The following is a 16,330-nucleotide window of genomic DNA, read 5'->3' on the forward strand; positions in this document are numbered from 1 at the left end:
CAAACCATGTCAAAGAGCCGGAGGACGTCTCGAGATGCCTTCTGTGCTCTTCCAGCGTCCGAGTACCCTGGTAACTGTTCTTCTGACCGACCATTAGCCTCATTGGCCTTGGCTGGAGTTCATTCGTTCTTCTATGCTTCATCGTCTAACAGTGGTCATGAAGCAAGATAAAATGATCCAAGTCGAAACATAGTTCTTCTGAAGTCTCTTCTAGTTATTTGGTTCCTTTTTGTGAAAGCTTTATCAACTCTTTCTAAACATCCACGAACTTGCCTTAATCTCCAATATCTATGCTGGTCCGGCAAAAGATACGAATGCCTCAAATGAGATACCTAGCAAAGTTAGCTTGTCCCATGTCTACTCCTAGATTCACCTAGGTGGCACCTGACGAGTAGAACTTCCACTCCCATGCCTTATACAAGATCCAGGACACCCAATGGACAACAAAGTACATGTGCTCTTGCTACATCTTCAACAATGATGCTTGTGTCCTCCCGAGTCTATCGACCAAGCCAAGGGCGACGCCAACTTCACAAGTCCGACCATCCACATCAACCCCAAAGCAGCACCGCGACTAAATAGGTTTCCATGCGCAATAATCGGTATCTCTTTTTTCGTACCTATAAAAAACTCTAACCTATGGTTGATGCTTTCAGAAAACAATACACATCTTGCAAACTCCTCCGAGTAACCAAACCCAAACTCGGCGCAAATTTTCCCGTTTTTATTTTACCTCGCGGTAGCGAACGCCTTTCATATTCCCGTTCTTTACATGCCCTAGAAAAGTTTAAGAGAAAGAGATAGTAGTAAAAAGAAAGTAGAAGCAAAACAAGAAACTGCCATCTGAGGCGTAGACTTTCAAGAATGATATGAATCAGGGGTAGACAGAGTCACCCCTCTGAAGCAATGGGCGTTGGTCCCAGCGATCCTCGTCAATGCTCTGATCATCGTCGTACTCCTCTTCGTCTTCAATGGGGTTGTTGTGCCTTTGGCGACCATCAATGTTATTACTCTCGGGGTTGCTGTACATGAAGTACTGGGCAAACACGCCGAGATCGAGGAACAGAGTAACGAGGCTACCAGCGAGCCAGCTGAGGTTGACAAGGATGTATCGTCCGTAAATGTGACTGGCCTCACCAGGCTTGCATTGTTCGTGCTTGCACTTGGGCTCGTAGGCGAAGATGGAGAGGACGTAGGTGATGTTTCCGAGGCAGGCAAAGAGGAAGAAGAGCATGCTAAGCCCATCAGTCGTCTTGCGCCGCCAGTTGAGGATGAGCTGAGGAAGGCGAGAAGCGATGTAGGCGACAGTGCAGAGATATCCAAAGATCTGGCCAAGAAGATTGAACTCCAAAGAATCCTGCTTTTCGCCACCAGTGTTGTCCTTGTCGCCAGAGGCCTTTTGGCCGAGGAACCATCCAAGAACGCCGGCTGCGATGACCATCATGACGATGATGGTGTTCCAGACGATGGTTTGAAGGACAGTGGGTTCTTGCGGAGTGGCATCTTCAGCGATATGCGGAACAGCTGGCGACAGGCCCGACCAGTCTGAGCCTCGGCGCTCGTGGTGATGATACCCGTTTGACAGTAGACCAGTGCGCTCATTGGGTTCGCCTGGGGCCGGGTTGGCCGGCTTCGGAGCGTGGGCCGGGGGGTCGCGCCAGGTGAATCCGCGATAGTAAAAGCACTGACCGAGGAGGACGAGATCGGCGATCGTATAGTAGATGGCAAGAATGATCTAGAGAGCAGACGGGTCAGCAATTGACGTTCGGGCGAGGGGGCAATAAGCGCGAAATCGTACCATGGTCGGCAGGACGCCCTGCAGGACAGCACCCAGAATATTGAAGACATCGCCAAGTAGCCAGACGATGATGAATTGGATGGAAAGGGCATCGGCGCTGCTGCGTTGGAAATTCTGGATGATCTGAGGAGAGAAGACGACGACTGGACGAGGGAGTCAGCTATGCTCGAGATGGTATGAAGGGAGGCGCAAGACTTACCCCAACAGGCGATGGAGATGGAGCTGTAGAGAAGACAGAGTCAGCTACTGCATCGATTGAGAACAAGACGGACGGAATGTACTAACCCACAAATGCCCGAGATGGCTTCAACATCGAGGTTAAGGATCTGAGTGGGCGGCGTCATGGTGCTGAACCAAGTCATGATGACCCTGGGCGAAGGATCGCAGAGCTCTGCAGCTGCAGCGGCACCCTAGCTTGCAGCAGACACGTCCAGCCGGGCCGATCGATAAGGTCGTTTGCTATCGTACTCTGTCGTCCCAGTGCATTCGTCGCAGCTCAAAAAAGATCCAACTGTTGTAAGGCGTAGTTGAAGGTGACGTCGAAGAAGGTTTTAAAGGGAGAGAAGAATGTTCGGGGGGTGTGACTCGGAAAGAGAATGGAAGACTTTTTCCACAACCGCACGCACGTTCGTTTGCGGTGCAGGTGCCAATTTTTTTTTTTCTCCAGTCCCAGTCGCGACAGGAGCTGGAGCCTCCTTCCAGAAAATGGATGGTCCACGTGCCACCAAATATAGTTCCAAGGTAGCGGCGCAGACGTCACCGCACCTGGAAAGAATGCGGGGGAAGCATGCACTAGCGACATGCCCTGGACTTGGCCGAAGGTGCCCTAAACCTCGCCTGGAGCATGTGCTGAAGAAGGATTTTCCAGGGGACCTCGGTGAGCCCGGGGCACCGCGGAGTGGCCCGACGGGCGGGAGATGCAGATCTTGGCCTGCCCGGCCTGGGGCCTTTGAATGGCCAATGCATCCGTGCTGCGCCAGGAAGACTTGAGTTATCAGTTTGACCAATTGAAGTTGTTGAATAGATTGGCAAGGGAAGCAAACCCAAGACTGGGCAAACAGTTTCTTTGCATTTAACCCGAGACTTATCGGCTGTTGTTAAAGACAACGCTTGTGAGATCAAACAATGGATGTGAATGAGGCAATTGGACGGCATCATGACGATCACCCAGAGCTTCAGGTTCCCCGGCTTACAAGTCTGTTACAGCCTCCAACTATCGATGGAACAAAAGCAACAAAGAAACCAATCACGATGCAGACCATATCAAGAAACTGACTCATCACTCAAGCTTCATCCCGCTCCGCAATCATCCCGCTTTCGCCGCAACGCAACGTGGGTGTCTGTAAGCAACAGGTACGGAGCTGTAACCTCCCCTCACCGCTGGCCCACAATAGATCCCAAACAACGAGCGGACCCTGGATTGAGAACGGGTACTTCGGAGTACAATCCGACGACCGGTTTTAAAAACTCGCCTCTTTTGCTGCAAACACCATCACAAAGTCATTGACTGCGTTGAGAGAAAGACTCAAGTTGAGATTTGATATTCACTTCACAACTTTACCCTTCAACTACTGCTCTCCTGGACAACTCCAAGCATCAACACCCTCACGTTACACGCATTACAAATCCATCCCAGCGCCTCCGCGCAAGCCATCTATCCCACGTCCAATGCCAGCAGACGCCCCGCTGTCCGAGCTGCCCATCATTGCAGCTCTCCAAGACGACGACTCGATGCTGACTCGCCGCTTCGGAAAGGAGGTTGTCAACTACTATGCCGGTGGTCGCATCAACCGATACTCATTCCTCCGCGCTGATGCTGCGTTCCTGCGGAAGGCTGCCGTGAGCCCCACCGCCCGGTACTTGGCCCTCAACGACCTGAACCCTCTTGTCGTGGATAAGAAGAAGCTTGCCTATCTCACATTTGATGAGGTGCAGCCGTTGGTCGGCCCAGACCCGTTTGGTCTCACTGAGGATGAGGCTATTCAAGCGTTCGACTCGGCTCAGACGAAGCCTCTTATCGTATTCCTTGGCATGCTAGAAGGAGATAATGAGACTGATCATATCGCTTCCGGAGATCACGGTGATATCAAGGGCCACCCTTACTTTGCCGTTGACATCACCCCCAAGGGAACCCATGCCGAAAAGGCGACGAGCTTCTTGGCGGACCAGGAGGGCAAGGGTCTCTCGCTTGACAAGAACCCCCGTGCTATGTCCCATAACCCCGACGCTGGTAAGCCAAATCCGATTAACCTTTCTATTACACAGTTATTAACGTTCCTGCAGCCGCCCTGTACGCCCAGGCAAGGTCTATTGTCGACTGGAACGCCCGGAACCCATTCTGCGCCGGCTGTGGGCAGCCAAACCTCTCTCTTCATGCTGGTTATAAGCGAGTCTGCCCCTCGACGGACCGCAAGGGTGGTGCCAGCGGCGAGCCTCGAGGTGACTGTCCCACACGCCACGGCGTCTCCAACGTTTGCTTCCCCAGAACGGATCCCACCATGATCGCTGCCGTCGTCTCCGCAGATGGTAAAAGACTCTTGCTTGGACGCCAGAAGCGTTGGCCCCCTTACTGGTATAGCACGCTTGCTGGTTTCCTCGAGCCTGGTGAATCTATCGAGGAGTCTGTGCGACGAGAGGTTTGGGAGGAGAGTGGTGTTCGTGTTGGACGGGTTGTCATTCACTCGAGTCAGCCGTGGCCGTACCCCGCGAGTCTTATGATTGGTGCTATTGCCCAGGCGCTCCCCGGAGAGGGTGAGAAGATCACCCTGAACGACAAGGAACTGGAGGTGGCAAAGTGGTTTGAGATCGAGGAGGTCCGCAGAGCTCTTGAGACAGGGACGAGTCCCTTGGGAGAGGCTGCCCCTGAGGGATACAAGGAGGGGGATCTTAGACTGCCACCTATTCAGGCTATTGCCAACCGGTTGATTACTGCTGTTGTCGAGGGTTATTTGAGTGCGGCTCCCAAGATCTAGGAGCGAGTCTTCACAGATACATAGAATAGGGAATATAGAAGCGTCGAAGCATGACTAATGCGTACTGGAGCAGACAGTTGGCATACCCCTATTTGACATAAAGGCTAGCTATGCTTAGGAAATTCTTATGAGTATCTCTTCATCACTTTATGTTAAAAAAAATCTAAGAATAAGAAAAAGAAATCCAAGACAAGGGATAATTCTCAGAGTTTCTTAGGTTGGAATCATTAATCCTCCTGTGGCCGGCACAGCTTCCCGTGCCTTTGGAGCAGGGTTGAACCACGTTCTCACGGGGCTCCTCGTCAATAGGCGTGATTCGGCTAGCTTAACTTCTTTCACTTTCACAATACGTAGGGCACCGTTAGGTTCTCACTCCATTCCCCAACCTGCGCGCGGTGGTGACGAGACACGCCTGGGATTATAACGATTCAGCCGCTCACCTGCCCTTCCAACTCCGAGGCTCCGTCCCATCGCACCTCAAGGAAGATGGCGTGTTCACGATTCCCGCTGGTGAAGAGGGCTACCAAGTCACGAAGGCATCGCCTGATCTTCAATGGGGGTGGCTGATCTTTGTCCGCGAGAACGTGTGCGTTCATAGTAAGTTTCCTATGCCTACGCCCAATCCAAAAAGGCCAGCAGCTAACTGACGCGACTACCCAGCTGCTGTCCCTCGATCATACTACCAACTTCCCCCTGCCACGCCGCACAACCCTCACCCCGGACGTGTTTTCCAGCCCCTCAGCGTCAGATTGGCAGCCGGCGGGCGCCGCGTTGGACCTTCTACCCAGATGACCGTTTCCGTCGACATGAGTGGCGCATTCTTTGAATAATTTCAAAGCTCTTTCTGGGCGACTCTCCAAAGCAGTGCAAATTCAGTTCAGCTACGAGAGTTTGGGCTCCAGGAGGACTTTAGCCAAGCGATACTTGGCACTGTCAACAACCGCAATATTCGGACGGCTATCCTCTCCGGTCTCCTCCCTACATTCAGACAGATACTCGACAAGGGCCCAAGCTGGAACACCAATGACCTCATGGGCCTCCGTTCGTTGTCATCTACCTGGCCCTCTCGGGGCTGTGTTGGCATTTACCTCCGTCTCTACACTCATCAGGATACGGACCACCAGAATCTCCACAACTTCGCCATCTGCATCGGACACACTCTCAAGTTTCAGAAACGCAACCAATCTCATCTCGCCGCGGTTCGAAACGGTACTGAGCGCCATTACCAGGTGGCTCGAAAGTCTCCAGAAGAACATCGACATGTTTTTCCTGTGTGTGTTTGGACTGGTACCGAGGCAGTGGATTTACCACGGGGAACGCTCCATGCCGCAGGACAGACGCTCATCTCATTCTTTGGGTCATATCATGCCTGCGTGCCTCATATGACCGACCGACTCAGGTCCAGCAAGTTCGTTCTTGAGGTCACCAAAGGGGTGGAACACTTTCCGACAAAGGAGTTAGTAAGCAACATGACATATAATGTCTTAAATTCTGTAAATTCTTTATAGTATAAATCTAAGAAATTATATAAATTCATACTTGTCTTACATCCTTCTTTTCTTTTATTATATAAATATTACAAATAATAATCTTAGATAAGAAGTTTTTACAAGTGCTTTTAAATACTTGCTTAACTCTTATCCTAAGATATAGCTAAGTTAAAGACTTACTCCTACGTAGCCCTCATCACGGCCACAAGCAGGTAGACTGCACCTAAGAGCCCTTGGGGAATCGAGGTAGAGCCTCCAGTTGCCCACTCGTGATGGAGGCGCACTGCTTCGCGTCGATATCCATTATCAACATCGAACCTCGGTCGTAAGAGTCGAAGCGGTCTGCCTCTGAGAAGGGGTCGCGGGGCGATTGTTGGCATTGAGCTCCTAAGCATTGGTTAGTATACTTGACTTGAATGTTGGAAATAAGTACTTGCCCGCATCCTGCTGGTCTGGAGATGTTTCTCTAGCTTGTCCTTCCCACGGAATGCATGTGGGAACAGCCAGCACTCCCAAACACGACAGGCCGGGGCTCCCAACGTATCCTCGATGCCCCAGTCGATGGTAAGGTTTGGGAGATGGTGGTAGAAGTCCCCCTACTGCTCCCGACGCGTCATCACCACACAACGCCGAAACTTGGCCTCGTTCTCCGCCACATGGGCCACGGGATCTAGAACATGAATTGTAAGTACCCATGCTGGCTAGTATAAGTACCGATGTAGTAAACTTACCAGAATCCCAATTGGCCTCAACTCTTTCTTCTTCTCCTTCTTGGGCTTGGGCTTGGGTTTCCGACTCAAGGTCGGCCATCTCGACGTCGTTGGAAGAGGGGGGGGAGGAGGGGCAGGAACACCAGACACGACGGCGCTGACATCCATAATGAAATTGTTTTTTTTTCTTTCTTTTTTTATTTAAAAAAAAAAAAAAAGATGGGATGGGATGGGATGGTGCTGGAGAATGTGATGTAAATTTCAGGAATAATTAAAGAGAGAGTTCATCACGGAGTACCTAGATGTCTATGAGTCCTAAGAGTCATAATGTCTCGGCTTAGACGTCGGGGGGGCACTCAAGCCGCTGCATCGCCGTAATCCCCTGTTCTAGAAGCCTGTCCCTGGATGCAAACATTCACCGGGGCCAATGGAGACCGTTTGCTATTGTCCATGATATCACTGGCAAAGCCTGAAAGGGTCAGTGGGGTATTTCTACCGTGAGGTAGGCGAGAGGAGGCAGGATTTTAGAGAATCACCTGAGTTGTGAGGTTGTGTCACCTTAAAACGGAGATCCAACAAACGTCTACCTCCTCTTAGTATTATCCTTTTTTCTTTTTAATCATTTAAAGCTAAAGATTCGAAGTTTTTCAATAGTAGCCCGCTCTTCTCCTTGCGTCTTCCTTTTCTCTCCTCCACAACTCAACCCTAACTGCTGGGCCAGTTCCCACCCCGTCCACACCAACGTTGCCTCGTTCCATTCATCAGCCGGCTCAAGTTCAATACTCGTTCTGATAACCTCCTTCCCCCTCCTCCCGTGGAGTATCGCCAACGTGTCATCCCTCATTTCACCCCCCCTCAACTCTGAGCCCACCTTGACGAAACAAGGACGGAGGACCACCTTGGCTACGTCTCTCTGTGGTCGCTGAAGGATCTCAAGGTGAGTTTCTTGACACAATCCTATCCTGCTTGGACTCTCAACGTAGTGTCTAACAATTCGTTCAACTAGCATCAGACATATGTCGGCTGTGTCAGCGAAACCAACACCCCGCCATGGCTTTGAACAGTTCAAATGATGAGGACGAGCATCTCCGCATGGCCGCAGGGCGCATAGCTGTCAGTGAGCTTAATGGACGGGAGATCAGGGCTGTCAATGACCAAATGGTCAGCGAAATATTCCGACTGGCAGGAAGGAGCCCGATGGACCATGTGGACTGCTTCCAGGCCTGTGTACGGATGGTGCGCGACACAGATGTCATTCATGCCGCCGACTTCAAAGACTGGGAGAAACGCCCACATGTCAAGGCTGGCTTGGACAGTCTGGAGTTGGCGAATAGAAGAGATGGCCCAGCTGCGATTTGGATGATCAATGCTCCAGTGGCTGTCACAGCTGCAGCAGCGCTCAACTTATTACGCATACACATCCAAGAGGACAGTCGACTCATCCGCGCCTTCAACAAGAACAACCTCTGGGGTTGGGTCGGGTCTTCTATTGACTTTTGGTCGACTCTGCCCCGTCCAATGCCCAACTTACCACTGGAAACGATCGTCAATGTCATACACCTGGAGAAGCCGACAGGCGGCAGCAGCTCGCTTCAACCCACCACCCCTCCCTTGCAGTCCTTTGCACTTCCCTTGCTAGTTCATTTGCGTATCTCGCGGATGGCAAATGTTGTTGGGGACCGCCTCTGGCTCCAGAAGCGGTCGGTCCCCAGACTCTCAATCACCCGCCGGGAAGAAGCCATGGAGAAGGGGAAATCAGTCCTGCTTAGGCTTGGGATTGAGCACCACAATCAAGCCAATCTCAGAACACCCATACACGCATGGCTGAGCGAGGGGATCATCCGTGTCCTCCCAAAGCATGTCAAGGATAAGCTCTGGGTATGATGTCTTTGGTACCACTCATACTGGCAATCCTTCATTGCTCAAGCCAGCGAAGATTTAACCGAGTACCATGAAATTGTGGATTCGGAAGAGATCCTCGCGCCACTGGCATCTCATGAGTTTGAAAGTCGGCTCAACCATGGACGATGTCTTGCCTTCGTTCTTAAGGATGAAGTGTCGAGGGACAACCTGGAAAAGATTATTCATCAAATGCGGCAAGCAAATCGGGACAAGTTTTCCTCCTTCTCAGATGTCACTCAGCTGCAGAGACTCATGATCCAGCGCTTGGAAGTAGCGCTCTCCCCCGGAAGACACTGCCCTTCATTCGTGGGCTTCGACGAGAGGGACACCAGAAGATCCTTTATCAGAATCATTCAGCGGGTTTTCGATGCAAGTATCTGCCTGACACCAAAGTGTCCAGCTCTAGTCAAGGCCTGGCTAGTCTTGCTGCCAAAGATGGACGACGAGCTGCTTTCAAGTATCTGTTTCGACATCGAAAAGGCGAAATGGAGACAGGCTTTGACCCGGGAGAAAGAACTTAATACTAAAGAGTTCTCCAAGATGGCGACTGTGGTCAAAATCATAGACCCTGAGAGCTCTCTGATTGCCTACACGATATTTTTCGTTCACATGCCTCGTATTTTGGACTGGCGGGACTCTACGCTGCTGGAACGCTGTCTCGCCCAACCCCCCATTCCCAGGAGCGACCTGCGAGAATTAGCTGATTCTAAATCTTGACACCGGTCTATTGCGATTTCATGGAGTTGGGATTGGCGACATGGCTAACTTGAGCCTATGAGGCTGCCGGCCCGCAACTGGATTGGGGATTCAAGATCAGATGGGATGAGCAGAGATACAGATTTGCAAACTTTTACCGCAGTGTAATCAGCAAAGAACAATTTTTGAAGCAGTGCTCATGAATGTCCAAGTGCCACTGGTAGATACGAAACCTGTACTTGAAATGTGATAATCATATCAACAGCTGATAACAACACTGGCTTTAGCAGAGATTGGACATACCAATAGGGGCACGCTTCGCGGATTCTTATGTGTTTCTCTTCTAATTTAATGTGATGGTAGTATAAAAGTGAAATAAAGAAAGAAAGAGATGTAAGTCAAAGCAAAGCTCTTGGAGAATTCTTGCAAATACTTTTTTCATCCCCATGTTAAGGCACAAGCCATAGATGTGTATCAAATAGCCAAGCTGGGGTGGTAAATATCTTCACTCTGGATGATCAAGGAAGAGGCCCCTACGGAGAACCCCCTGATATCACATAATTGACAGTGCGTGACTCTTGGTAAGATACTAAAGAAGGCTGTACTTGGCAGCTACACATTGACGGAAGTTAAGGGTGAGAGGCATCGACTTTGTTCAAGTGGAAATGCCCCTATCCCAGCTACGACGGGAATCTCACCAGGGATTCTCAACAAGAGCATCCTAAAGAGACGCATAAAAACTGCTTATTATTAAGCCCCCCTTTAAGCTCTTTGTTTATCAACTTTCATCATCCAATTGGCTGTGTTGGACAGTCCTACAGACCTCAACACCACTGCCCATGATCGATATCGCAATACGGAAGAAATGCAGACTTTGCCAGTCTCACAGGTTGGTAAAAGCCGTCGCAATAGCATTACCGAATATGAGCAGAAATGCGAGATGAAGCACTGGTATCTCGAGAATTCAAGGAGTTTTCCGGGCGCTTCTATGTCTGTTGTAGTACATCATTCAAAGGATACTAGGGTGAGGACATCTACACCACATATCATCCCTACTCAGGCTTTCGCCTTTTAAGCAGGGTTATTTTGTTCTTCTACTCCTTCCTAAATTATCATCCAGTCTCTCTTTCTTCTGCAGTCAACGCTCTCATCATCATACACTTTGATCAACCCTGTTGAGGCTTCAAAAGCTTCTCACCACTTTCAACCTTTCAACCCCTTTCCACCTGCAAGTCTCAACTCTCTCTCAAGGACCTTGTCACTCAACCATCCATCTGGGCCACTCAAGCGCCTCTTCCATTTCTTTCGCAGGCCTCGAATGGGCCGGACAAGCTAGCACTAAAGCAGACTTCACCCTTCATGGGTAGGACATTGACTCATAGGGATTTGCTCAACAAGACTGATCCAGACAATAGGAGAATTGAGCCTGACCCCTCCAGCATCAATCAACACGGGTCTCTGGGAAGTCAAAGACGACAAGAAAAACCTGAACAAAGAACTATTCCTCAGCCACATGGAGAAGCACTGGCTCGACTGGGCGGCAGAGAAGCTGTCACGAAAGGAGAAGCAAGCCTGGGTGGGAATCACCGAGATTGTCTACAAGGGCAAGGTCAAGGCCATGACCGATCTTCCCGAGCCCGACGCCTGGGCAGAGGTGACCACGTACAAGGTCCTCTTCCCCAAGGAGTTCTTCTACTCTCGATACGCCGCCGTTGCCCAGATCAAATTCCCGCAGGCCGATCTTGCGAAATGGGAGCCCAATGTCAGCGGGCCTACGACTGCCCACGCGTTCCAGCAGAATCGCTTCATCAAGCAGAAGAGACTGGGAGAGTGTTTCAGACAGGCTACGGAGCTCTCCAAGCATGCCTGGACCCCCGAGCCCACCAAGAGCGTGTACCCTCTTGCCAAGAGACCTCGCAACCTCCCAGCCAAGGAAGTTCCCATTGGAACCGGTCCAGTGAACAAGATGGAAGGACCTCTCATCTCCAAGCCAGAGGATGTGCTCAAGGTCTTTTCCAACATTGGACAGCAGCTTGCCTCGGTTCGCGCAGCGGCTGAAGCCAACGCCAAGGTCCACCAGCAGGCCGTCGATGAGTTGCGCCAGTCTCACGAGCAAGAGCTCAAGAAAGTCCAGAAATACGCTGACGATACCGTCAAGTCCGTTCGCGAGAGTCACCGAAAGGAGATGGAGGACGCTCAGAAGGCTCATGAGGAAGAGCTCACTAAGGTTCGCGACACCTACCAGGCGGTCATCTCGACTCTCAACAATGCATGTCTCGATGGAATTGCCGCGCTTGAAAAGGCGCGCCAGAAGGCCCACAAGGTCTGCCTCGATGGGGCTAAGTAGACTTTTCCAGAGCAGAGTCAGAAAGCAGTTTGGCTTTAGGACAAGGGGTAGAAAAGCTCATCACAGAACACCCAAGTGCTTATGAAGAGTGGTGGGCGCTTTAGCTAAGAATGAGAACCTAAAACCGTTGAAATCACATCACATGGCAGAAACTGTTGAGATATTTTAAGATATTGCACGTGCGTATTGTTTCTATTTGCAGAATATGCTTAAGAACCTCCTCGCCTCGCTGATATTAAACGTTGAAGAATATTACAGACCAAAATGTACAATTGTTACTTCTTCCGCTTTCATATATGGGTATCTCTCCATCTCACTCGCAATTAAACCACTTAGAACAGGTTTCGGAGGGCCCTCTTGGGCAGCTGGGACCAGACAATGGGCTCCTTGGGCTCAGGCTCGTCAAGCATGACAGCACCGGTGGCCAGATCCATCTCGGAGGCGGGGATATACATGCGCCACTGGCGGGTGAAGATCTTGTAGCCGATGTAGAAGAGGGCGACGGTGAAGAAGGCGAGGTAGGAGCTGAAGAAGGCCTCGGCGTTGGGGGAGGCACCGGAAGCAGGGTAGAGGGCAGTGTAGAAAGAGGCGACCAGGGCGAGGATGTTGAGGCCGAGACCCAAGTAGCTGCCAATGACACCGAAGGGGGTCTTGTAGGGGACGAGATCCATGTTGAAGCCCTGGGCCCTCATACCAGAGCGCATGCGGATGTGAGCCAGGCAGATGCTGCCCCAGACGAAGAGGAAGCCGAGACCAGTAAGAGCCAGAAGCCAGCCGAAGATCTCACCACCGCTGGGGGCAGCGCCGATGTAGGCCAGGAGACCGAAGGCGATCTGGAGGAGGACACAGTACAGGGGGCGACCCTTGGAGTCGATGTACTTGAAGAAGGCGGGGGCCATGTTGCGCTCAGCCATAGCCTGGATGGTTCGGGTAGAGCCGAAAGTGCAAGAGTTGGCGACACTGAGGACGGAGATGGTGATGACAGCGTTCATGATGCTGGGGAGGACCTTGATACCGGCATCCTGGATAGCAAGAACGAAGGGAGAGGCCTTGGTGTTGGCACCGCTGGCTCCCATGAGACGGGGGTCGTTGGCGGGGAGGATGAGACCGACGATGAACAGGTTCAGGATGTAGAAGATGGCAATTCGCCAGAAGACCTGCTTGCTAGCCATGGGGATAGACTTGCGGGGGTTGGCAGACTCAGCAGCGGCCAGGCCAACCATCTCGGTACCACCGAAGGAGAAGGCAGCAACGACGAAGACACTGCAGAAACCCTTGAAGTTGGTGAAAGCACCGGGGTCGTGCCAGTACTTGGCACCGATGTATCCCTTGTTGCCGGCACCACCGCAGTTGATGACAATACCGAGGATGATGAAACCAACACAGGCGCAGATCTTGATGATACTGAGGACGAATTCGACTTCTCCGTAGCCGCGGACTCCGAAGATCTGGACGATGATGAGGGCGACCAAGAAGACGGAAACCCACACTGCCATGTTGATATCGTCTCTCCAGAACTTGATCGTGATGGAGGCAGCGATGAGCTCGAAGGGAAGAACAGTTAACCAGGCAAGAGCATATTGAACGCCCATGCTGAAGCCCCAGGAGGGATCGACAAATCGGCAGATATAGGTGAAGAAGGCTCCGTTGATGGGGTAGAGGACGGCCATCTCGGCGAGGGCCAAACAGGTGCACAGAAGCATGATACCGATAATCATGTAACCGATGATAAGAGAGGCAGGGCCACCCTTCTGAAGGGCACCACCAGAACCGACGAAAAGACCAGCACCAATTGCGCCACCTGTTGTGGTTAGTTGTTGAGTTCCAGGGGTGGTGGGGTTGAGGACATACCGATGGCAATCATCTGCATGTGGCGGTTCTTGAGATCTCGCTGGAGAGAACCAGTCTGAGTGGTCTCACCAGCCTCGACATCCTGAGAAGATCGGACGTCGGCGACGGCTTCCTTGCCGTAGTCGGCGGGGGGTGTGGAAGACATGGTGTGGATGGTTGTGTGTAAGTGAGGTGGAGAGGGAAGTAGAGAATGTAGAGATGAGAGTGATGAAGCTCTTGGCCTTCGAAAACAGAAAACGAGGGGAGGAAGGGACTCTATTTGTATCCGTTTCAGAAGTGGTCTCTCTGTGATATTCTTTGGGGTGGTGTTCTAGATTCTGACGCTCCCCCCTCCTGGTCTGGGTGGCGCCGGGGAGTTGGCCCCAAAAGATGGAGGGTGACCCATCACCTGGGGCGATGGTGTGCAGGGCAGGCCCCGGGGACTCTAACCAGGTTGAGAAAAGCAGCTGCCTATCCTGCTCGTTGGCCCCGGAGAGTTTATCTCGAGGCTAATAAAGAGGGTGCGCAAGCTTGGGTTTTTGGTGGTGGTGGACAGAAAAGGCTGAAGAAGTGGGAAAAGGCATGGGCTAAGAATGCGATGATACCCCGGATTTTAGAGAGGAAATTATCAAGAAATGAATATTATTGTAGAATAGACCTTGAACATTCTTACAGTGCCATTTTTGGTATTCTTGGACCCCGTTTAGAGACACAACCAAAGAGTCAAGTCGCGACCCCATCTCAAGGCCTCGTCCTCTGTCTCTCCCCCACCACGTATCGTGGTGGATACAGGATTTCCCACCCACCATCCATAGGTTCGCCTCTGTAGCTTAGTCTACTGGTTCCTCCATTAGTTTGCCCCTATCTCGGTGCCGCCCGTCGCGCTTAGCCTGTTAGTTTGATTCAAGTCGTTCGGCGAGAGCGAGAGAGTCGTGCCGGTCGTGTCATGGGTGTTTACCGGCCCGGTTCGGCTTGGAGGCGCTTATCGCTTGTTCTTCTTCGACTCTGTTTTTTTTTTTTTGGAAGCGGGAGATTGAATGCCATGATACTCATGACTCGAGGGGATCAAGTCTGACTTTCTGCATTGTGGCTTTTTTTCCCCCTTCTTCTTGGGCTTGTTGGGGGGATTTTTGTTTGTGCACTGCTGATGCACCTCGTCACGTAACATTCCTTGGCCTCTCGACGTTGTACGCCTCTTTCAACTGCCGCCGCAGCCACTGACCGACCTGACCCTGTAAAGAACCTCTCGGTTGTTTTCCGTTGGGCCGCCCTTGTCCAAAGATCCATGGATCTTTAGAGACCAAGTCGTTAGGTGCCTGTATGGGGCCACCAAGGATGTGATCCTCTTTCCCCCCTCCAGCTTCATACGCCACGTCCGCAAACGATAAGCAAGCTGGGCTACTTTGGGAAGGTCATGATGATGGGTATTCCTTGTCTTGACCTCTACCCGGTTCAATCAACACGAGACGGTCTTCAAATTGCCAGAGTCCATGTCCTGGTTGAGAGGAACCGACCGTTTGGTTATCCTGAGATGCCATCTCGCGATGCCAAGTAGTGCCTTGCAGGACAAGACCTTGGCATCTCGGGGAGCCGTCTCGGCGATTGCCAAGGACACATCTCAACGCCAAATCTACTTGGCACACACACATGTCTCGCGTTTTCTCGTGAGGGAGGGTGGCAAGCATTGAGCTAGTCACCAGCGCTAGAAGGCTTCTAGACTGCATCTCTCACCTGTCCTACCTTTTGCCTCTGATTGGATCCCTCTCCGCTCCAACACGCCAAAATCGACCAAGTCTCCGGTGGGATGGCCAGGGTGGATAATTGACGAAATCTAGGCTTGCTGCTTGGACCAAGCCAGTTGGAGGCATCCCCCCCCTCTCTTGTTTTCTCTTCAGCTGTCGCGACGCCAGACAGGGGTGCTATCTCTTCTGTGAGACGAGCGTATCGAACACTATGGCTGATATCATCGGGGACCCCTTGATTGGCCGATGCCACCGATATCAGCGGCGGCAGCATAGTGTGTGTGTGTGTGTGCCCTCCTCTTCTTCTCCTCACCTGGTTGCTTTTTTTCCCCTCACGTTCAAACAGGCGCGTGAGGCTCAGCCCCCCAAATCCATCTCTTGGCTTTTCTGGGGAAATGGAGATTTCCATCTGAGCGCAGTGGTCACGACGAGGACCCAGAATCTGGGGAGGATCTAGAGGAGGATCCTCCCCCAGAGTCGAGACTCTTAAACTCGAGATTCCATTACGAAATCGTTTGCCCTTCCGTGGTCATGATGCGACAGCGTATCTGGGGTAAGCTGGGCGAGGGAAAGGGGTCAGACCAGAGGGGATCCAATACATTTCGGAGGGACAGCAATACGTGCTACTCCAACTAATAGCCTCACGGCGCTAGCCCCTTGAAGAAGGTGTGAATAGAGACCCATACCCATGAGGCCTGCGAGGACCCCATGGTCTGGTCGGTGCGGAGAAGTTTGCCAATGTTCCCACTACGGAACCGTCCACCATCAAGATCTAGGCCTTGGCCTCTTTATTTTCCCCACGTAAGCTTTGCCTGTCATCGGATCAACTTGTTCACTGTCAAC

General features: G+C 51.7%; 6 protein-coding genes across 6 annotated transcripts; 3 read left to right on the forward strand and 3 right to left on the reverse strand.

Annotated features, from left to right (window-relative positions):
• Positions 1–874: 874 nt before the first annotated feature.
• On the reverse strand, positions 875–2,142 carry LRP88_06774 (PQ loop repeat-domain-containing protein; the record flags this gene model as incomplete). Its single annotated transcript, XM_083243311.1, has 4 exons — positions 875–1,735; positions 1,799–1,941; positions 1,998–2,020; positions 2,084–2,142. The coding sequence occupies 4 exons, from the start codon at positions 2,140–2,142 to the stop codon at positions 875–877; spliced, it is 1,086 nt and encodes a 361-aa protein (XP_083100535.1).
• Positions 2,143–3,466: 1,324 nt separating this feature from the next.
• On the forward strand, positions 3,467–4,770 carry LRP88_06775 (NAD(+) diphosphatase; the record flags this gene model as incomplete). The annotated part of the gene is made up of 2 exons (XM_083243312.1): positions 3,467–4,028; positions 4,082–4,770. The coding sequence occupies 2 exons, from the start codon at positions 3,467–3,469 to the stop codon at positions 4,768–4,770; spliced, it is 1,251 nt and encodes a 416-aa protein (XP_083100536.1).
• Positions 4,771–5,156: 386 nt separating this feature from the next.
• LRP88_06776 (uncharacterized protein) lies at positions 5,157–5,600 on the forward strand (the record flags this gene model as incomplete). The annotated part of the gene is made up of 2 exons (XM_083243313.1): positions 5,157–5,367; positions 5,431–5,600. 2 exons carry the CDS (start codon positions 5,157–5,159, stop codon positions 5,598–5,600), a joined length of 381 nt encoding a protein of 126 aa, XP_083100537.1.
• An 883-nt stretch (positions 5,601–6,483) lies between these two features.
• On the reverse strand, positions 6,484–7,070 carry LRP88_06777 (uncharacterized protein; the record flags this gene model as incomplete). The annotated part of the gene is made up of 2 exons (XM_083243314.1): positions 6,484–6,647; positions 6,992–7,070. The coding sequence occupies 2 exons, from the start codon at positions 7,068–7,070 to the stop codon at positions 6,484–6,486; spliced, it is 243 nt and encodes an 80-aa protein (XP_083100538.1).
• A 3,857-nt stretch (positions 7,071–10,927) lies between these two features.
• Positions 10,928–11,915, forward strand: LRP88_06778 (uncharacterized protein; the record flags this gene model as incomplete). Its single annotated transcript, XM_083243315.1, has 2 exons — positions 10,928–10,931; positions 10,984–11,915. The coding sequence occupies 2 exons, from the start codon at positions 10,928–10,930 to the stop codon at positions 11,913–11,915; spliced, it is 936 nt and encodes a 311-aa protein (XP_083100539.1).
• A 332-nt stretch (positions 11,916–12,247) lies between these two features.
• Positions 12,248–13,911, reverse strand: LRP88_06779 (amino acid permease/ SLC12A domain-containing protein; the record flags this gene model as incomplete). Its single annotated transcript, XM_083243316.1, has 2 exons — positions 12,248–13,716; positions 13,767–13,911. The coding sequence occupies 2 exons, from the start codon at positions 13,909–13,911 to the stop codon at positions 12,248–12,250; spliced, it is 1,614 nt and encodes a 537-aa protein (XP_083100540.1).
• Between the last annotated feature and the right edge of the window lie 2,419 nt (positions 13,912–16,330).

Source organism: Fusarium phalaenopsidis (assembly GCF_050370095.1).
Source record: "Fusarium phalaenopsidis strain FUZ10S chromosome Unknown contig_32298, whole genome shotgun sequence".
Taxonomy (NCBI): domain Eukaryota; kingdom Fungi; phylum Ascomycota; class Sordariomycetes; order Hypocreales; family Nectriaceae; genus Fusarium; species Fusarium phalaenopsidis.